At 54.0% G+C, this 21,769-nt stretch overlaps 1 protein-coding gene across 2 annotated transcripts in view; it reads left to right on the top strand.

Annotated features, from left to right (window-relative positions):
* PRKAG2 (protein kinase AMP-activated non-catalytic subunit gamma 2) overlaps positions 1-21,769 on the top strand; it is a 204,782-nt gene that overhangs the window by 42,406 nt on the left and 140,607 nt on the right. For both annotated transcript variants that reach the window (XM_066385398.1, XM_066385397.1), the window contains exons 2-3: positions 12,335-12,406; positions 13,090-13,369. In XM_066385398.1, coding sequence (XP_066241495.1) covers positions 12,335-12,406; positions 13,090-13,369 — 352 coding nt within the window. The remainder of the gene's footprint in view (positions 1-12,334; positions 12,407-13,089; positions 13,370-21,769) is intronic.

Genomic DNA, 21,769 nt, shown 5'->3' with positions numbered 1-21,769 from the left:
AAAATGAGAAGGGAGATGAAGCATCCGGTTCCGGAGGGTGGGGAGCCTGGCACAGCCTGGCAGGGTCCCCTCCGGCACTGGCACCGGGCCCAGCAGGATACCTCCTTTTGAGGGAGGTTGGTGAGACTGTTCCCACCCCTGCCAAGGCTTCCTGATGTTCTTGCTGTGGGTACTGGGCTGACACGGGGCTGGAAGGGGGTGACGACTGCACCTGGGATGCCTGTTTCCAACAGATTTTCCACTCAGATGTGCAGAGGCCAGTGGCACCTGGTGGGCTTCGCCCTTCATGTTAGGTCAACACCCCAGCCTGCCAGATGTCCACGCAGATCCTCCAGGCCTGGCTTGGAGCTGGTGGTGGGCACCTGTCACCGCCCACTCGCTCCGAGTCATCCCACATGAGTCTGCTCAAATCACAGAGCCTTGGAATCCAGCACAAAACCAGGGGGACCCTTGGGAAGGAGGGTGGGCCCTGGAGAGAGCAGAGGGACCGTGTTCCAATCAGGCCAGGGGACGGGGGAGGGGAGTGAGAGCCTGGCTCGGGGGCCTGGGGACTCCTCTGTTCTAGGTCCCTTGGGACAGTGTTTAAGATGCCCTTCCAGCCTTCCAGGCCTTGCCAGACCCTGGCTCACCTCACTAGTGGATGCTGGTAGCTTTCCCCAGGAGGATATCTAGAGAGAGGGCACTGGGCCGTCTTACGTGGCGAGCTTTGCCCCCAGGAGAGGGAGTGGGCGCAGCTCCCTGCCTGCAGTCGTGTCCCTTGTGGCTTCTCCTCTGTCTTTGCAAATCCCTGCTCAGTAGCTGAGAAGTGCCCCCCCCCCCCCAGCGTCTTCAGTGCAGCCACTTCACCTGCGCCTGAACCCCCCAGGGGCTTGTGTTCTTAGGTCCTGAGCAAACCCTCTGCATGGGAGCCTCCTGGGTTCTTGGCAGCTGAGGACCAGTGCTGCCAGACAAGAGAGTCTCTGTGTAGGTTGTGCTGGAGTCAAACTTTTCCTCTCCTGCCCATTTATCCAAAAAGAAGGGTCTAGACCTTCTTGCCCAAGGTCCCACTGGGCACTGAGTCTAGAAATCCCCCCCCACACACATCAGCTTTCTGTTAATTTCACTTATGGAGAAACAGGAAGAAGTCCTTGTACAATTGCTCCTCTCCACCACCCCCCAAAAAAATCCAGAATATTTTTCTATAATCCCAAATGCCTAGGTGCTCTGGTCACACCCAAGTCGTCCTGATGGACAGCAGCCAGCTGCCTTAGCTGGAGTGCTAACGGTCAGAAAACTGGACTCCACCCAGTCTCTGACCCTGATGGTTTAGCAGAGGTCTCAAACTCGCGGCCCACGGGCCGCATCCGGTCCGCCGAACAATTTTGTGCGGCCTGCAGACTAATCCACGAACTACAGTTTCTGGTCGTTTTGTGACACTGAAAAGTGTTGTGTAACAGTTGCCTTTTGTAGACCTAGTGCGGCCCGCCGAATGGCTGTGATCTTTCTCTGCGGCCCACATGCTGAGTTGAGTTTGAGACCCCTGGTTAGGGTGTCAGGAACTCCACCTTGACAAAGTCTGGGATGCGGGGAGTTAGGATGCCAGGCTGCCTGACAAGGCAACCAGCTGGCCTCAGCGACACTCTTCATGGCGTGTGAACAATCAGTGTGTTCCTGGTGCTCAGTGATCCCTCCTCTCCTTACCTGGCTGGAGGAAACAAGGACCCTTCCTGAGGTCTTGGGTCCCCACTCCAGTGCCCCCCCCAAAACTGGCCTTACCCAAACACATTTCTGCCTAAGCCTCTCCACACCCCTTCAGATTCCTCTCTTCCAATTTCTCTCTCCCAGGCCTGCCGGGTTCTCTTCTGGGATGCATGAATCCGGTAATTAGCTAATCAGAGAAGAGGTTCATCTAATGAGTTCTCTCTTCCTGGCTACCTTTAAAGTCCTGCTCTGACCCAAATAAGGAGCCTTGGGGGTGGGCGGTTTCAGCACCCATCGGGTTGTGGTGTCTTACGCTGTTTGAGGACCTATCTTTGGAAGGAATTGGGTTTTTGGTGTCCAACAAATGTTCCTGATGTTGTGCATCAACCGTGCGTGTAAACAGGGCTCCCTTGGGAGGCCAAGGGGAGAAGGGACAGTGTGCCCTGTCTGATAGGTGTAGTAGGTGCTCTGGCACAGTGAGGGCATTTGAATCCAGAGACTTTTGCCAGAGTATGAGGTGTAGGTGTGACAGTCGCCCATAGCACAGGTGCGTCCTGAAAATCCCACCATGGACGCTGCTGCATGGCCTCCTCAGCACTGGGCCTGTGCGGCTGGCTCTCTTCTCCATGGCACCCCCCAGGGACATGCGGGTCTCCCAGGTCTGTCCAGAAAGGGCTGTTGGGGAATGTCAGTGCCCCACGGTGGCCCTGGGAGGTCAGAAGCCACTTACCCTGGGTGCAAGGGTGTGGGGCCTGGAGCCCCATGTTGTGCAGCTCAGGAGGTATCCCCAGGACCTTGTAGGAGCAAAGGGCAGGATTATGTGGTCTGGAGGCCTCCGGAACATGTGGTGGCCCAGAGTGAAGACAGAGGCTGGAGCTGCTGAGGTACAGACAACTGCAAGAAGCCTCTGGCTCTACGAATGTCCTCCCGGGACTTGGCTCCAAATATTCTGAGTTTTTTGGCAAAAAAAACAACAACAAAAAACAAAACAAAATAACCCCATTAGGGAGCAGATGAGAGGTTATGAGGACTGACCCAGGGAGGAGTGTCTTCCTAGCCTTTACCTCACCCCCTCCCTGCCCAGAGCAGGACACGCAGCCTGGGACATGGCTGGCATACGAGGTCATCTCCGTGACCAGGGCCTCCTAAGAGGTGAAGGTTTTCAACCCAGCTCCTAGAATGTGAGAAGCTGGCTTTTCTCTCCCTTGGAAAACAACTCTCCTACCCCCACCTGTGTTTTGTCCCCGACCTGATCTAGAAGTTTCTGCTTTCCTGGCTTCAGCCTCGTGTGCGTGTGCTGCATTTCTCTGAGCCCAGCCCCTTCTTGTATAACAAGCCCCTCCAGGATGGCGTGTGTTCGTCAGCAGCTCAAACACAAGCAACAGAAACTGGCAAGTTCCTTGTTTGGATACTTGAGCGCCATGGTGTGCGGCCCTGAGTCCCACCTGCCCTGGGGTTTGTCCACCCCGGTGACCGCAGCCAGTGCCCACTTCCATCTGGAGCGTGGAGGCCACAGCCCTCAGGGCACGGTCCATACTGGCCGGCGGGGCCTGCAAGAGGGGCCTGGGTTCTTTGGCCTTCCCCAGCTCCCTTGCCACCTCCCCTGGCGAGCTGGGCTCTGGTCATTCATCTCTCTGCCTGAAGGATGGGCCTCAAACGAGGCCCCTGGGCTACAGACCCCGAGTCTGGGCCTGTGCAAGGCACCTACTCCTCTGCATTCTGGAAGGACTCAGAGCCGTGCACACGGGACACGTGACCACTCCAGCTCCTGTCCCCAGGTGGGCTGATGGCCACGGGTCTCTCAAAGGGGGTTCAGGCAGGCCCTGCGGCTCGGTTGTGGGTTCCCAGTGCATTCCTGTTCTGCCTGTGAACCCTGACGTCCCCGTGAGGCTGCCTGAGTGGCCCTCAGCGGGCCCTGCCCTGGAAAGAAGGGACGTGAGCAGGTACCATCTCCTGGTCCTGCTGGTCTCCACAGACCTGCCACCCTTTCTGCAGAGTGCCCGCCAGCCTTCGGTCGGCAGGCCAACACTGAGGTTACTTGTTGTGAAGTGACTTACTCCCAAAGGTTCTCAGAGGAGCTGCTCCCCCTGGTAGAGATGACCACAGGTGTGGAGGATTCTGGGAAGTGACGATCACACAGGCCAACAAATAACAAAGAAGGAAGATTTGTACCGGGATTTTTTCTTTTTTTTGTATTTTTCTGAAGTGAGAAGGTGGGAGGCAGTCAGACTCCCACATGCGCCCGACCGGCATGCCCACCAGAGGGCGATGCTCTGCCCATCTGGGGCATTGCTCTGTTGCAACCAGGGCCATTCTAGCGCCTGAGGCAGAGGCCATAGAGCCATCCTCAGTGCACAGGCCAACTTTGCTCCAATGGAGCCTTGGCTGCAAAGGGGAAGAGAGAAAGGAGAGGGGGAAGGGTGGAGAAACAGAGGGGCGCTTCTTCTGTGTGCCGTGATCGGGAATTGAACCAGGGACTTCCACACGCTGGGCCAATGTTCTACCACTGAGCCAACTGGCCAGGGCCTGGACCAGGATTTTTGTCACTTGGAGAAAGCATGCAAAGATACCAACAGAACTTAAATGAGAGGATAGCCTCGTGTAGTAGTCATGACTGACATTCCCGGAGGGCCAGTCTAGCTGGGCCTATGCTGGGCCTCCCTCTGCATCGGGACTCTGTGAGACAGCTGTTGTTAAATTATGTAATGAAAACATAAGCTGGAAAGTCCAAATCTGCTAGAGAAGAGCATGGCGGGATAGAAGTTGGCAAAGTCACAAGTCCAGGATTTGGTTTGGCTGGGTCATGACTCTTCCTATGTGGCTTTGAGCAACTTGCTCCCATGTCCCTGGGCATCTGTTTCCCTGCCTGGAACAGAAGGGGTTGGTCTGGGAGATTTCTGCGCTCTTCCCTCTGTAACCTCCCTGACTGCATTATTTCCCTGGGCTTACGCGTCAGGAGCCGGGTGCAGCAGGCCTGGGTGCAGGTGGGCACAGGTGTTGATAGACAAGCCACTCTGAAGGGCTCTGGGTGGGTGGTTCCCCCTACAAGGATATAACTGCTGTTCTGGGTCCAGTGGTTGCCTGGGGCTGCTGCGGTTGGCAGGAACAGCAGTGCTCACCGCCCAGAGGACCAGGGGAGGGGCAGATGGGGCAGGACGACAGGGGAAGAGGTGAAAAATTGCCCACCGCCCCGTGACTCTGCAGAGATGTGATTCTCTGTCTCTTCACTCCCTTCCTGTTTCTGGGCATATAATGTAAAATCAGGGTCAGAGGGCTTCAACCAGGACAGAGGACACAGATGGTACACCCCTGTCCACTCTCAGGACATCTAGGGGTAGGGGGAATGGAGGGTAGGCCCATCTCTGAAGTCTCCCTGCACCACAGCAGAGCTCATGCAGTGCAGAGCCGTGCCGACCACCTTGCCCACAGTGCGGTGAGGTAATGACATTCTTGTCCTTCTCCAGCGCATGTGGGCGCACATCTCTGAGACAGGAACCTTCTGAAGCTGGACGAGAGGTGTCCATATTTATCCCAACTCGTACTTTGGTTGGTTCTGTGACCCGCTGACTTGGGCTCCACTGATGGGTGGAGGCTGTTTGTTTGAAAACAGGGGCCAGGGCCTGACCTGTGGTGGCTCAGTGGATAAAGCGTCAACCTGGAAACACTGAGGTTGTCGGTTCGAAACCCTGGGCTTGCCTGGTCAAGGCGCATATGGGAGTTGATGCTTCCTGCTCCCCCCCCCCTTCTCTCTCTCTTTCTCTCCTCTCTATAATGAATAAATAAAATCTAAAAAAAAGAAAAAAAAAAAAAAAGAAAAGAAAACGGGCCAGGTGCTGCTGGAGCAGCCAGGTCGCCGTGGGGTGGACACGTGGATGGCAGGTGAAGGCATGGTGCGGGAGTCCCCAGCGAGCTTCCCCACGTCCGTGGTGTGGCTGCTGGTTCTGCATGCCATATCCTGTTCTGTTGTCTGCCCTATGTTGGGAGGCTTGGCGAGTGGGGGTGGAAGACCCCTCAGGTACCTGCAGCAAGGGTTAGGGGAGAATCTTTCCATTCTCAGTGTTATAAATATGGACGTCGGGTGTTCTGAAATTCTGAGCTGGACACCATCACAGACCTCAGCTCCTGGGCTGAGTCCCAGAGCCACCCCCCTAGGAGGTTAGGAGCTGGGGGAGGTCTCCAAGTCCTGCCTCTTGTGCAAGACCACCCTGCACAGAGGAGGGTGTGCCTCGGAGCTGGCCAGCAGCCCCGTGACCTTATAAATATGTCCCCTGCATGCCAGTTTTATTCTAATTTGTGGTGTCCCTCCTGCAGTTTGTCTTTAAGCCCAGACCAAAACCCACTTGATTTTCTTTTTTTACCCCTGTGGGGCAAACACTGTGGTGGTGGCGCTTGAGGAGGGCAGATGGGGAGGTCGGCTGTCCGGGTTGCAGGTCTGACCATGAGCCTGGGATTCATGGGACAGACCCACAGAGGGGTCAACACTGAGACTGCCACAGTCTCGGTTGCTGGTTTCGCATTTTATTTGTGGGTAGATCAACCCTCCCCAGGAACCCAGCACTGGTCTTTTCAGACCCTGTTAGGTTTGTTTTAGTAAAAAGTCAGAGAATGTCAGAGCTGAGCGCAGACCTAGAGATGGACGGATGGCTACCCCTCCCCTCACGGGTTCAGCCTGTCCTTGCCTTTCAAAGGCCTCAGAGACTGCCATGTCCTTGCAGGGCGTCCTCCCTTTATCGCTGGGTCTTGCTGTTCACCACGCTCGTCCCCGGTCATTCACACGTCAGGATGAATGAGCTCGTTAGTGCCTTTTCCAGTGTCCGTTCTGTCCAGGGGAAGGACAGACTGTCATTTGAGTCCTGCTGTGTGTCCAGGACCTTGGGGGAGTGAGTTGCTTGGGTGAATAAGACAGATCCTTGTTGTCAGGACGAAGGGGAGAAGGGTGCTTAGTCCTAACACAGCGTGATCGACAGCTGGCGGAAACTCATGTGCCTGCCCAATGAGTGATGTCACGGTGACCACCTCGGGTCCCCAGGTGCGACGTGGGAGACAAGATTATAGACAGTGTGTGGGATTTATCTGATCCTGCTGTTCTCCCTGTGTGGCGGCGTCCTCGTGTGGCTGTAAAAAGAAGGCTGTCGGGTCTGTTTCCTGTTTTTCACTAAACTCCGCCAGGATGGACAGTTTCTCACCTTCGTCTTTGTCCTCCGGTCCAGCTATCTCCTTTGGGGATCTCTCGCAGCCCTGGGCAAAGCGAAGGCCCTGCTCTGTGTACAGAGACCCCCGTGCAACCGAGTGGGCCCGCTCACCAGCCCCCTAGGATATCCTTGCACAGGTCACGAATCACCCCCATGGAGGAGTGGCAGCTAGTGTCTTCGCAGAACCTTTTCAGCTAGATTTCAGGCCTGGGTCGAACGGGAGTCGGTGGACCCAGAACTCAGGGCCCAGCAACCTGGGTGACACCCTGTGCCCCCTCTGCTGCCTTGGTGTGTCCTCAGCTGGTGGCCCTCATGATCCCCACTGTGCGAGGACTCTCGCTTAAGGGAAGGACCTTGGTTTCTATCATCCAATGCGGTTTTCACAACCATGACCCTGCGACGCAGAGGGTACCCTAGGCTCGTCAAACAGGCTGAGAACCTGAGGTCTTTGGAGGCTGAGATGATGTGCCCCATACACACACGAGAGCCCAGGGGACAGTGGAGGTCTCCTGACCATGCTGGTCTAGGAATTCTGCAGCTATGTACTTAGTTTTGAGAAAAGAGTTCAGCGTCTGGTGCCGTGGAGCTAGGCAAGCCCCTGGGTGATGGTGGGGGTAGTGGTGTGGCCACTACTTCAAGCCAGGGGAGGGCCAGGCTGCACGGCCGGCGATGAGAGTCCCCCAAGACCACCAGGTATAGGGGAGGTGGGAAGGGGGACCGCAGGCGTGAAAACTGGCGGTTCTCTTTTCTTTTTTGTATCAGGAAGTCTCTCAGACCACAGTCAAAAACCGTGATGTCCTCTGTGGAAAATAAGGAATTCTGGAACATCTCCAAGAGTTAAGTTTAGCCTTCTCCTAATTTGGCCCTTTCCGGCCCCCGCTGCCGAGTTTCAGTGATTCAGGGTTTGTTCCTTTTTTTTTTTTCTTTTCTGAGAGAGGTTATATAACATGTTTTTTCAAAGACCCCAATTGATCATGGCTCTGGCCACCGCCCCCCACCCCTGCCAAGATACCAGGAACGGCCATTTGGCGGTGTTGAGGTTTTATGTAAAAGCCAGTCCATCTGGAGGCACCTCCCTTGTGCCTTCCACCTGGGGGCTCGCCAAGGCCTGACCATGAGAGGCGAGCTCCAAGCCACAATACCAGCGGGTCACATACAGGCAAGGTTGGGTTGTGTGGGCAGCTCCCCTGTGTTAGCGACTGGGGGTGGGGGAGATAGGCAGGTCCCAGGGGACACTGTGTGCAAACCTGAGTGACCTGTAGTCTGGAGGGTGCCACACATGTCTTTTCTGGAATCACACAGTGTGTCCTCCAGGAACCACCTGGCATTTATGCTGATGACCCGGGTGCTTAAAGCATTGAAGGATCTTCGGCCCTGGCCATGTGGCTCAGTGGATAGAGCATAGTCCTGGCATGCTGAGGTTGCGGGTTCAATCCCCAGTCACAGCACATACAAGAATCAACCAGTGAGTGTCCAACTAAGTGGAACAACAAATGAATGCTCCTCTACCTCTCTCATATCAATGGAAAAAAAAAAGATTAAGGGCCTTTAGAAATCAGTCGAGAACCCAGAGGATTAGCTCTCAGAGGCTGCTTGAGACCCACGTCATGTAGAAAGCCGCAAACACGGCCGGGTCGTAAATACCTCCTCTGTGAAGTGTCACCAGGGATGCGAAGGGCATGCCCTGCCCCTGCTCTTGGTGTTGCCCACGTTCATGGAGACTCTGCCCGAAGGCCCCGAGCTTCGAGAGCTGTGGAGAGGGTTTGGTGGTTCAGGAGCAGAGGAGGGAGCTTACTTTTAGGACTTAGTCACAGAGGAGGAGAGTTGTGTTTTCTTCTCAATGGGGCAGGACTCCGCTTAAGTGCTCAGTATCCCCCTGCTGTTTAGTTCAACAGATAAAAACGGGGTGTGGGAGCTTCAGGGCTTCTCCTGAAATTATGCGGCGAAACTCTCTCATTTGGCAGACTTGAAACGGCACTCAGACATGCCCACGGCCCCCCAGGTAGCAAACAGGGTGAGGCCTGCGCTCTGTCTCCACCTCTGTGAACCGGTTGTGTCCTTACCTGCTGAGGGACACAGGACTCCTGCAGGCCCGGACTGGACCCCTCGATCAGCTGTCCTGCAGCCCGGGTGGTCTCACATACCCCTGGCATTCGGTGTCCTCAGGTCTGCTCTGCAGGAGTGGGGAATGAAAACCTCAAACCTCATTAGATGTGTCCCTTCCCTAGTAGGAATCAAACGGCCGGCGATTTCGCTGGAATGTTCATCTGTGACCCCACTGTTGAAACTCCCCAGTTGGCCTTCAGGTGTAGGCCCAGGGGCCCCTGACTTTGGCAGCCTTTCTGTTTGTCTGTTTGTGAGCTTTCCTCGGGCTCTTTCTGGGGCATCTCAGCTGCATCAACAAAGACTTTCTGGAAGACCACACGTCAAGAAGCGCTTAATGGGCAGGGCTGCTTACGAGTCCCCACGCCCTGGCACCTCCGATTGAGGCTGGCTGAGGTGCCAGCAAAGCAGCCCCAGCCTGCAGGAATTCACATGTTGGTTGGTTGTAAACAAGATAAAGCCTCTGGCCTTATGGAGAAATGTTGGGATAAGTGTCAAGGAAGCGGGAGCCTACATAAGCCCCCCAACTATAGAAAGGATAAACGTGCCTGAGTGTGGGGCAATCATGTTGAGTAACACACTATGTTCCCCATGACGTCAGCTGAATTACTTCTCAAGAAGAAGCAGAGCTTCGAGACAAAGTGAATGTCGTCAGGTGCCTTGGGGAGGAGTCACTGAACTGCACAAATCCCTGCCCATGCTTCTTCCCTCCCCTCAAGGTCTCACTGTGCCAAGGATTCTCGGTTTTTATTTTACAAAAGAGCTCTCCAGATCTTCCAAGCCTCTGACACATGAGTTGCTGTCTGCTCCTGGCGCTGAGCCACCCCATGCAGGTGGGGCAGTTTCACGGAAGGAGCTCTGAGCCTAGAGTGGATGGACCTGGGCCGGAGGACCTGCTTGCTGCCGCCCAGTTGTCTGACTCTGAGCAAGAGGCTTCCTCTCTTGGGCCCTCCTTGTCTCATCTCTACCCTGGGATGATACCACTTGCCCCTCCTAGTTGTAGGGGCTGCTCTAGGGACCAAATAAGGCAGCAGTGGGAAGGTTTAAGGACCATGCTGATGGCAGATGGGCGACGACAGCTCTGCTGTTGACACCTTCCTCTCCCATGATTGACTTTGAACTTCTGCCTGGATTTCTGAAGAGGGGTAGGGTCAGCTCGCATCTTGAGAATTTCCCCCAAACCTGGGCTTTTTCTCTTCTTCTGTCCTGAGGCTTTCCAGACAGGTGACATCATCAGCCCAGATCCTTAAGATGCATGTACTTCCCCAAGCAAATGCCCTGCTCCTGCTCTCTGGGGCACGTGGCTGAGGTCTGGAGTACACCAAGTGTGCAGGTGATGCCAAGTCCAGAGGGTAAAGCTGTCTGTTGGCAGAAATCTCATCTTCAACACCTCCGGGTGCCCCAGTATTGCTCAGTGAAGTACCCACCCCAGCACCCAAGGAGGGCCCAACGGGTGGTCAGCAGGACAAGGGAGAGGGTGTGTGTGTGTAAGGAACAGATGGAGCCGTGATAGGGAGCACGTGAGGCTCCCCCAGTGGGAGTGGAAAGTTGAGAAATCACACGGACAGGGCACAAGCTCCGCATCCTGGGACTTGTGGAATGTCAGCCAACCTGAGAGGCCAGGTCTGACTTACTCGACCAGCTAATGGTCCTGTTGTGGCCACGGCTAGAGACCTTCCCACGCTGGCCTCCCCAGTGTGCCCTGTTTCCTGATGAGGTCTGGAAGATTAGAATCACGGAATGTGGGGTGGGGGTGGCAGCCCCAGCAGAGGCTACCCTGTGTGCCAAGGGGCTTCCCGTCCCTGCGGGGACGCTTGACTGAGCAAACCCACAGCACCTTGGAGTGGGCATGCAGTTGTGGCCAGTCGATCTGATACTTGTGTTCTGGCTGGGAACAGCTGCACGGACCACCACCGGCATCCTGTGACGGCAGCAGGGCCAGTGTCCTGGTCTCAGCTCTTTCTGGACTGTTCTGGACACGAGTTGCTGAGCCTCTGGGGTCCCCCGTAGCTAGAACGGTGATTGTGCTCGGGACTGTCAGGGGAGGAACAAATGAGCATTATGGAAAAAGACTTCTGCTCATGGAAACCGTTGTGCTGAACAGACATCGGAGGGTAATGGTATGGGAGACCAGGGAGGAATGTCCTCATTAACATGGGAGATAAAAGCCCCACACCTGGCCACTCCTCACTCCCGTGAAAGGAGTTGCGTGGCATCTGCTGGCTTGCTGACTCCTTGGTGTGCACATCACACCCCTCACGCTGGGGCTGGGGGGAGGGGGTGTACCATTTTTAGGAGTTCATTCAGACACTTCTGCACACCTGTTGTCCGCTGGGGGAAACACAGGCTGAGGGATGGCAAGGGGAATGGCTTGCCCTGCCTTTGATGGAGACATAGCCGATAAATGGTGGCAAGCAGCATGTGGCCCTCCGGGTACAACGAAAGAACGGTGGGGACACAGATAAAGAGAAGAATTGATTCTGCCCGAGGGTGGGGACCAGCCAGAGGTAATACTTGAACTGGGCTTTGCATGATGTGCAGGACTTCTGCCCAAACCAGGATCTGGGGGCTGGGCAGCAGTTGTAGGAGTGGAAAGGCATAGCAATTACACATGGCCCTGGGCCAGGCTCTACACCGAGGCTGGGCATGTTCTGGAGGGGCTGTTCTGAGATTGGGGAGAGTGGCCTTGAACCGAGGTGTCCGGGCAGTTAAGACAGCATTCCAGACAAGCCTCATTTGGAGGAACCACAGAGGGTCTGCCTGGGCTGTCGATAAAAGAAGGAACCAGGGTACCGAGCACGTCAGAGATTAGACCGCAGACATTAGCAAATCCGTGAGGCCTGTGCTGTGTCCTTGGGTGTGCGGAAGTTTTTAATTTTCATAGATAGTCCAGTTTATCTATGAACGTACTTGGTTGCCTGGGGTTTTGGTGTTATATTCAAAGAACTCATCGTCAAATCCGACGTCATGAAGATTTACCCCTGTATTTTCCTTTTTAAGAGTTTTATAGGTTTAGCTCTTATGTTCAGATCTCTGATCTGTTTTGAGTTAGGTTTTGTGTGTGGTATAAGGTATGGGTCCCAGTCTATTCTTTGGTATGTGGATATACAGTTTTCCTAATGCTGTGTGTTGAACAGACTGTCTCTTTACATTGAGTGGTCCTGGCACCCTTGTCAAAAATCATTTCGTCGTTTAGCTGTGAGAATTCACTTCTGGGCTCTCTGTTCTGTGCCATTCATTGGTCTCTGTCTGTCTTCATGCAAGTACCATGCTATTTTGATTACTAGAGTTCTGTAATAAATCAGGAAGTGGGAGACCTCCCATTTATTTTTCAAGATCGTGCTCTGTTTCTGCCCTAGGACCTGAGCTCCTTTGCCATGCCACTCCTGGACGGGGACCTGGACAGTTCCGAGAAGCACTCTTCTCGTAAGGTAAGGTCCCCTTCCTTGCAACTCACCTGAGATACTGCTAGGGCCCTGGGACCCCACTGGTCCTTCAGCGCAGGGTGGGGGAATGGCAAAGAGGTGGACCTGAGGTTCAGGGTCACTGAGAAGGTGTCCCTGCAAGGGCATCTTTTAAAGAACCTTAAGCCTAGTTTGAGAGAGCCCTCTGGTGGTGGAAGAACTCACAGGGGTCATGGTGCTGGGCAGGCACCCCCAAGTGGACAGAGGCCAGCGTGGACACAGGGGCTGCCTCTGGGTATGTGCATTCACCTCCTGTCCCAACATGCCTGTGATCACCAGGGTCTCCGGAGACAGACCTGCAAACAGGTTAAAGGGGGGAGATACGTCATTTTGAGTGATGGCCTCTGCCTTCCCATCTTCCTGGCTCCCTCCAGGAAGCCCCTTCTGGAGAGCTGGACAGAAGTCAGTGGGCCTCTGTGTGGTGCTGACTGGCCCATGGATGGGCCGTTTCCAGGTCCTGTGCTGTCCAAACCTGCCTCTGTTTGTAGAAGAACTTAGGGTTGTTTCTCGGGTAGGGTCCTGGGGAGGAACAGCTGAGTGGAAGAGGACCTTGGAGGAGTAGGTCTGACAGTGACAGGTCCAGAGCTGGGCCAAGGTCTGAATGCCTGAGTCTGAGTGACCTTATCCGTCTCTCTGTCCCTCTTCCGCAGGTGGATAGTCCCTTCAACTCCGGGAGCCCCTCCAAAGGGTTCTTCTCCAGAGGCCCCCAGCACCGACCCTCCAGCCCCATGTTGGCCCCCATGAGGCCCAAGACCAGCCCCAGCTCCCCCAAAACCGTGTTCCCGTTCTCCTACCAGGAGTCCCCTCCGCGCTCCCCACGCCGTGTGAGCTTCAGTGGGTTCTTCCGCTCCTCATCCAAAGAGTCGTCCCCCACCTCCAGCTCATCTACCTCGCCGGGGGGCATCAAGTTCTTCTCCCGCTCCAGAAAAAGTAAGACACTGATGATGCTGTGTTTTCCTGGTAGGCGCCAGGCTGCGGGGGTGGGGTGGGGGTGGGGGTACTTCCTCTGCCTGGCACCTACCTGCCAGGGCAGCAGAGCCAGCCCGTGGCTGTCACTTGGTGCTGAGTGTCCCCCGGGAAGAGATCTCCCTCCAGAACCATGTCGGTTTCCACCTGTCAGCTCCTCCCTACACTGGTCCATCCGGAGTGGCCTGGCCCATGGGGTGAACTGCAACTATCTGATGCTCAGCGAGTCGTTGGCTTCTGCCCATTTCTGAGAAACAAGCGTGACATGATGCCATTAAGGTCTGTCCCGGCCTGGGGCTGAGAGGCCCAGTCCTCGCTCGCGTCTGCTGATGGCCCTGGTGCTGCTGGTCCGGTATCGGGGGATTCGAGGGTATTTCTTCCTGGCCAATCAAGTGAGTCGGTCATAAATTACTTATGATTGAAGTGCATGACATTCTCAGATGGGCGCCGCTGGGCATGGTGGGAAATTGACCAGGCCAGCTTTGCAGGCGACGGGGTTCCTTCCACCCTTCCTGGGGCTCAGTGCATCTCCCGGTGCCTTCTGAGCCTTTCTGGCGACGACATAAAAGGGCCTATTCAGGAAGCCGGTGACTTGGGACACAGACCTGCCCTCGGGCGTCCGAGGTTTGGAGGTGGTCCTCCCTCTTGGCCAATTGAGTCTTTAACTGTGCGTGGCATTGGCATGAGGGGGTGTCGGTGTGAAGGAGATCGGCGTGCATGGCCTTGGAGTGCGGGGTGTAGTCGTGCGTGGCGTCTGCGTACAGAGCGTCAGCGTGCGTGGCATCCGAGTGAGAGGCATCTGCGTGCGGGGTATAGGTATGTGTGGTAATGGCGTGCGTGGTGACAGCGTATGTGGCATGGCCTTGGCGTGAGGGATGTCGCAGTGGAGTGTTCATGGCGTTGGCATAGAGTGTACATGGCGTCGGCATGAGGGGCCTTGGCATGAGGGATATCGGCGTGCATGGGTCGGTGTGCATACTGTGCATGGCATCGGCGTGCATGGTGTCCGTGCAGGGTGTAGGCGTGTGTGGCGTCGGCGTAGGGAGCGTCAGCGTGCATGGTGGCGGGGTGCGTGGCGTTCTCACACATCCCGTCCTCGTTCTTGTTCATGTTGGGCACTTAGCAGAACCGCGGGGCCCTTCCTTTCCCCTCCGGGTAGTTTGGCTCCCGGGCTTAGTCTGTGGCAGGCGGAGGCTCAGTGCGGACACAGCGATGCAGCTGGCTCTGCTCCCCTCCTGGTGGGGGCGCCCTTTGCTTCCGGGGTGCTGCCATCAGGGGGAGGGCTGCCTGCACACAGGGCTGTGTCCCGGAACCTGGTTGGGAAGGGAACCAAGTGCACACCACCTGGGATGGAAAGTCTGGGGAGGCTGCTGCTGGGCCCCGCGAGGAATGGACAGGGTTTTGTAGAGTGAATCTGCCTGTGGCCGCCCTCCCGGATTCCCACCCCTCACAGTTCCCTGCAGAACCCTGCCTTTGACAGGCGTCTCTCTGCGGGGAAGGGAGCTGGGTACCGAGGACCACTGCTGTGTGGCCGCCGGGATGCGGGAAGAGCCCGGACTCAGGTCTGCAGGCAGCTCTCCCCGCCTCGCACCCACCACACACGTGTATGTGTGTGTGTGTGTGTGTGTGTAAGAGAGAGAGAGAGAGAGAGAGAGAGAAAGAGAGAGAGAGAGAGAGAGAGAGAGAGAGAGAGAAGTGACAGTGCATCTCCACATCCTTTCCAGCAGTCTCTGGTGATATAGCTGGCGGATCACGGGTGTCACAGGAACGGGAGATGGAATTAAGCCTGAAACGGCCATTTATCGTGGTTCCTGGAGGTGCATTGGTCCCCTAGGGGCTCTGCATACTGTGGTCAGACACAAGGAAGGCCCCCATCATCCCGTCTGCATCCGGTTCACGGGCCAAGGACGCAGGGGTCCTGCAGGCATTGTTGTCCCGTTACCAGGCCAGGGCCAGTCGGGGAGTCAGGGGAGATAACGCGTGTAATTCAGACGCTGTTAACGCCGATTGTAAAGGTGGACAATCTCATTTAATCCTTGTAATAACGGTGATGGGTGGAAGCATGTCCCCCACACCTGACCAGGCTCAGGAAACCTCAATGATTTTTTCATGGCTTTGTGGCCGAGTGACCGCTAGGGGGCGACATAGCTTCACTGCTGAGCCTCCTGCTGGCCACAGGCTGGCCCTGCCTGGGGTAGGCAGAGATGAGACTCCCTCTGCCTGCCTGGTTTCTTCAGCTTGGTGCGTCTGCCTTCAGAAACATCTCCCAGACAGAAGAAGGTTGGTGTCCTAAAGGAGGGGACCTGTCGACTCCCAGTTGAATACATTCGTCCCAAGCACCAGGCACTGAAGGTTACAGCAGCAGCGAGCAAGTGAGTGAGGCTCAGCCCTGGTGGGTTACAAATATTGATCGACTTACGACCTATGCAACTTATGACCATTCAACTTTATGACCACAATCGCTAGCCACGTCTGCTCCACGTCTGGCAGCGTAAGCGTTCCCCAGCTGGGCGTACGACAGTGCGGACCAGCTTCTGGCAGCACTACCATCTCCACATGCACCATTTCAACTGTTATCCCAGACTCGGTACAGCAATTTGTGTTTTGTGTCTTAGATATTTTTCATCAAATCCCTCCCAAGATGTCTACCAAGGGGAAATTGTCTTTGCAAATATTAAGCCAGTTGTACTGGTAGTGCAGTGTTTTACTTAAAATTGATGAATGTAAAAATAAGAAACAAAATGGTGTAGAGATGATACAAATGGCATAAAATGAACAAAGAAAATTATGATATATAACAATAATGAAAGTTACAATAAAATATGACTTAAAGATTTTTATAACATCATTTCACAGTACTGTATATATAGCCTACTCAGCTTACGACCAAATCGTGTTACGACCGGAACCCATCGTGGTCGTAAGTCGAGCACTAGCTATATATTCTGGGGGCGGGAGAGATGTGTTCAGGGGTGAAGGAGTAGGTAGGGGCTGTGTTAGGAAGGCCTCTGACGTGGAGGCATTTGAATAGGGATGAGATGGAGGGCCAGGCGGGCATGCAGGGCAGCGGGGGAGAGCGGCATAGATGTCCTGAGCAGGGACACCTCCAAGCCTGCAGTCAGCAGACTAGGGGGGCAGTGGGACCTTGCAGGCCAGGGCAGGATCCCGTATTTTTATTGAGGGGTCAGGAAGCCATGGGATGGTCTCCCCGAGGGAGTGACTTACACCTGGAGGGATCAGTGTGTCTACTGTGCAGAGGGAGATGGGAGAGATGGACGTGGGGGAGAGAGGACCCAGGGAACTGCCGGAGTGACCTGAAGCTCCAGCACGATGCTCTCCCACCTCCCTTAAGACCTCCTTGTGCCCTGCCTTTCCCATAAGGCCACTAGTTATGCTAGCTGTGAGCTGTCCACCCATGCTGTGGAAGGGGCTGCCATTTTAGGATTCTGTGCTGTCTGTGTTTCCCCATGGTAGGCTTCTGTTCTGTCGTGTCTTCTGGAAGGTCCTCTGGCTAACATGTCATGTGCCTGCCCCTCAGTCTCCCAAGCTCTCCGATGCCCCCCCCCCCCGTGCCAGCCAGAATCTCACACAGCACAAACCCCACAGTCTGAGTGTGGCCTTTCCCAGGAGGACCCCCAGGATCTGGGCTGTGTGTGCATTTGGATAAAGGTGAAAACAATTGGAACATGCAAGGGAAGGGCTGGTTCTCGTCGCCCCCATCGTAAAGGAAGGGGGAAAATTTACTTTGGGGACCCAGAGCCCCCTTTTTTTCTTCCTCTTGTGGGCTTGCAGCTCAAAGAGTCACAGTGTCCTTATCTTTCTCCCTCCTCTCTCAGACCGAAACCAACTTTCTGGGGAGGCTCTGGCAGAGGTATGCAGACTAAGGTGCACTGATAGAAGTTCAAGGCCACATACATGGGCTGTAGTTGGCACATTCGTCACCGAGAAGGGGTTTCTAGCATCCAAACCAGGTGCGCCGGATACTTTTCAGAAACAGTTTTCTTTTGAGAACACCAAGGTCATGCGGCAATGGCTCTAGGGGCCGAGATGGGTGGCATTTTTCTGGCCAGCCCCCGCTGAACAAGAAGGGGCATCTTGTCCTCCATGGGCAGCAGTCCACACTGAGTGAGTGCTGCTGATGGAAGTGGGCCCTGCTGGGCACGGGAACATTATCTTTTGTCCTACTAGAAAAGAGGCGTCGAAAATTGCTGACCTGGGCGGCCAGCTGCTCCGATTACACCGAGGGCTACTTCAGGTCATGACCGTGGTATCTGTAGGAAAGTCAGGAAGAAGGTGACAGTGTGTCCTGGGACCCAGGAGTCTCTCTCTCTCTCTGCTAGTAAAGGACACAAACAGCTGATCACAACAGCGGTTTGAGACATTTTTGGACTGCCACCCCCAGCAAGAAACACCATTTTTGTCGTCATCCAGTCTGTACCCACATGCGGCCAAGAGCCACTTCTCGGGAGACAGTATTTGCCCTGGCCTATACGTTCTGTTTTCCGTTCCATGCCTCTGTTTTCAAGCATGCTCCCTCCGACCCACACAGTCAGATTCGCGCAGGGGACGTTTGCACTTAGGAGAACACTGTCTTACATGGTCACGCACTGCAGGATGGGGCTTGAGTGGCTGGAGCAAGTCAGGCTGGAAGCTTTCAGGGCATGGAGAGCCAGGGGTGGAAGGAAGCTCCAGGTTTGGCCAGAGGTGTGGGATGGCAGGAGTTGGAAGGGTCCATTTCTCAGACCAGCTCACAACTGCCACTGAAGTCACACGGCCTTGGTACATCCAAGTCAGCTTTGCTGTCTGTTTGCGGCTGAACGAGGCCATGGAGACTTCCCCACGGAGGGCTGTGGTCCTGAAGGTGGGCCAGTTCTGTATCTGTCCATGATGTCTGAGGATGTCACAGGGGCCATGTGTAGTTCGCACGAGTGTTCCAGAGAAGGCTGTTGAACTTGTTAAGACAGCCAATCCTCGGGCGCGTCTCTGAATTGGAGTGGAGACAGCTTTTCCTTTCTCTTCCAGCCGCTCGTTTATTTTTCAAATAAGTCTATGTTTTCCTGTAAAACATCACGAGGTCAGTGCCATGTGTGGTGGCATGAACTTAGACTTCAGAAGATGCGCTGTGGAGCCTCCAAGGCCTTGGTGCGCATGCCGGGGGCTCCCGCGGGAGGACCAACTCACCTCCGCCATCTCGGGAGCAGGACGGCCAGTTCGCTCCGAAAGACAGCGGGGTCCCACCCCAGCGTGTGAGTCCGGCACACAGGGCTGGCTGCCCTGCAGAATCTCAGAGCCGACCCCTCCCTATCTTCTCTTAAGGAGCCCAATTTACCTGACACATCAGTCAAGGTCCCGCCTGCAGGACAGAGCCTCTTTCTATTAAAACAGATGGAACTTGGTGACCCCAAGGCTATAAAGTTGAGGGAAGAACCGAGAAGCCAGAGATGAGTGACAAAGCGTCTATTCCCCTGGGTGGGAGAGGCTAAGGGAGGGGGCGGTGCAGGGGGCTGGGGACACAGGTGACCTGGTGGAAGGTGAGCGTTGGCCTCAGTGGCAGGCTACGGAGACGGAGGGGCTGTAGCCACTGCCAGGTAGGCTGCCCAAGGTCTCTCTCTCCCCTCCAGGCTGCAGGCCAGCCAGGAACAGGGAGCCTGGGTGCTGAGCAGAGCAGAGCAGAGCAGCTCTGGGGGAAGTCATGCAAGCTCTGAAACTTTCTCTGAGGGTCCCATGGAGTGTGCTTGCCTCTTGGCTTTCCTCTGAGCCCCACCCTCCCTCCTTTCCGTCCTGATGCTGATCCCCGAGAGCATTGCTAACACGTGTCCTGCACGTCGGTTTCCATCCCAGAGTCTGCCTACCACTCAGAACCTGCATGACATCTTTAGGACAGCGGGTGCCTACCACTTCCTTCCTCTGCTCCAGTGTCCTGAGGTCAGAGTGGCCATTTGAAGGAAGGAAGAAGTGGATGAATGAGTGGACGAACGCGTGAACGAGGCAGAATTGAGCCAGGTCTGAGGACTGGTTTGGTCTGGGGACGGACACTGGGCCCTGCACCGGGAAAGTCGTACCAGTGGCCCTGGGTTTGTTCCCACACATCGCCATGAATCCAGAGTTATGTGCGTTTTACCTTGCGCCTGGCTAAAATAAGATTTCCCCCCCTGGACCGGCTGGGCTCCATGGCCCCATTCTGAGGCTGAGAGCGTTGCCCTGCTGTCCGCAGATGCCCCCCCCAAGCTGCCTTGGCTCCGCAGAAGCTGGTGCCTCAGGCCCTGCACTCACCGGCCATGGCCAGAGCCTTCTGGATCTAGGCAGCTGGTGAGGTCTGACTCCGGGGCCGAGAGAACTTCAGAAGAACGTGACTCATCCTGCCTGCCCATAAAGAAAGGAAAAGTATGTGTGGCATCTGAGTTTCCTGAAAAGTTGGGCCAACACTCTGCAAAGCTATGTGGCCTGGCACCCGGCGCGATCCCCTGGGAGGCGCCCTCTGGCGGCTGTCACGCAGGGGTGATGCTGACGGATAATGCTTACTTGCATTCTTGCCCTGACCAGTTTATTTCTTCATTCCTTTCTTTTTTTAAAAAAATCGCACTTTATTATGACAATCTCAAACTTACAGAAAAGTTGCAAAAAAACCCCACAAAACTACAGAGAATTCTCATAAGCCTTTCCTCTAGATTCCCCAATGTTAGCATTTTTCTACACTTGCTCACGGACCCTCTCTCCCACTCACTCTCTCCCACAAATTGTGTTTGTGTGTGTGTGTGGGGGGGGGGGGGTTAATACGAAACCCAAAACATCCAGAATAAGTTGCAGATATAATGTTTCTGTATTTCTAAGTCTTTCTGTGTATATTTCACACAACTAGGACATTCTCTGATCTACAGTTTAATACAGGAAATAAACCTTAATATGAGAGTATGTGCTCAGTAAGCCATGTATTTTATTTACATTTTATGAATTGTTTCAATAGCTCATCTTGTTGCTGTTTTGTTGGGGGGGTGTTTTGTTGGAAGCAGAAGTCCCTGACTCTACATGGTATGGGTTGTCCGTTTTCTTCTCTTAGTCCTGAACAACCCTTGGTTCCCTTCATGATCGTATCATTTTTAAAAAAATTTTTAAAATTAGTTTTAATGGGGTGACATTGATAAATCAGGGTACATATGTTCAGAGAAAACATCTCCAGGTTATTTTGACATTTGATTATGCTGCATTCCCATCACCCAAAGTCCAATTGTCTTCAGTCACCTTCTAACTGGTTTTCTTTGTGCCCCTCCCCTCCCCCCACTCCACCGTAACCCCCACACTCTTGTCCATGTCTCTGAATCTCATTTTTATGTCCCACCTATGTATGGAATTATACAGTTTTTAGTTTTTTCTGATTTACTTATTTCACTCCGTATAATGTTATCAAGGTCCATCTACGTTGTTGTAAATGATCCAATGTCATCATTTCTTATGGCTGAGGAGTATTCCATAGTGTATATGTACCAAAGCTTTTTAATCCACTCGTCCACTGATAGACACTTGGGCTGTTTCCAGATCTTCGCTATTGTGAACAATGCTGCCATAAACATGGGGGTGCATTTCTTCTTTTCAGACAGTGCTATGTTGTTCTTGGGGTATATTCCTAAAAGTGGTATAGCTGGGTCAAAAGGCAGTTCGATTTTTAATTCCTTGAGGAATCTCCATACTGTTTTCCACAGAGGCTGCACCAGTCTGCATTCCCACCAGCAGTGCAGGAGGGTTCCCTTTTCTCCACATCCTCGCCAGCACTTATTCTGTGTTGTTTTGTTGATGAGCGCCGTTCTGACTGGTGTGAGGTGATATCTCATTGTGGTTTTAATTTGCATTTCTCTAATGATTAATGATGTTGAACATTTTTTCATATGCCTATTGGCCATCTGTATGTCCTCTTTGGAGAAGTGTCTATTCATTTCTTTCGCCCATTTTTTGATTGGATTGTTTGTCTTCCTGGTATTGAGTTTTACAAGTTCTTTATAAATTTTGGTTATTAACCCCTTATCAGATGTATTGTCAAATATATTCTCCCATTGTGTAGTTTGTCTTTTTATTCTGTTCTTATTGTCTTTAGCTGTGCAGAAACTTTTTAGTTTGATATAGTCCCATTTGTTTATCCTGTCTTTTATTTCACTTGCCCATGGAGATAAATAGGCAAATTGCTGTGAGAGATGTTGGAGAGCTTACTGCCTATGTTTTCTTCTAAGATACTTATGGTTTCATGGCTCACATTTAAGTCTTTTATCCATTTTGAGTTTATTTTTGTGACTGGTGTAAGTTGGTGGTCTAGTTTCATTTCTTTGCAGGTAGCTTTCCAATTTACCCAACTCCATTTATTAAAGAGACTGTCTT

This window comes from Saccopteryx leptura, chromosome 5 (assembly GCF_036850995.1).
Source record: "Saccopteryx leptura isolate mSacLep1 chromosome 5, mSacLep1_pri_phased_curated, whole genome shotgun sequence".
In the NCBI taxonomy this organism is placed as follows: domain Eukaryota; kingdom Metazoa; phylum Chordata; class Mammalia; order Chiroptera; family Emballonuridae; genus Saccopteryx; species Saccopteryx leptura.
This window is presented reverse-complemented; position numbering and strand designations above follow the sequence as displayed.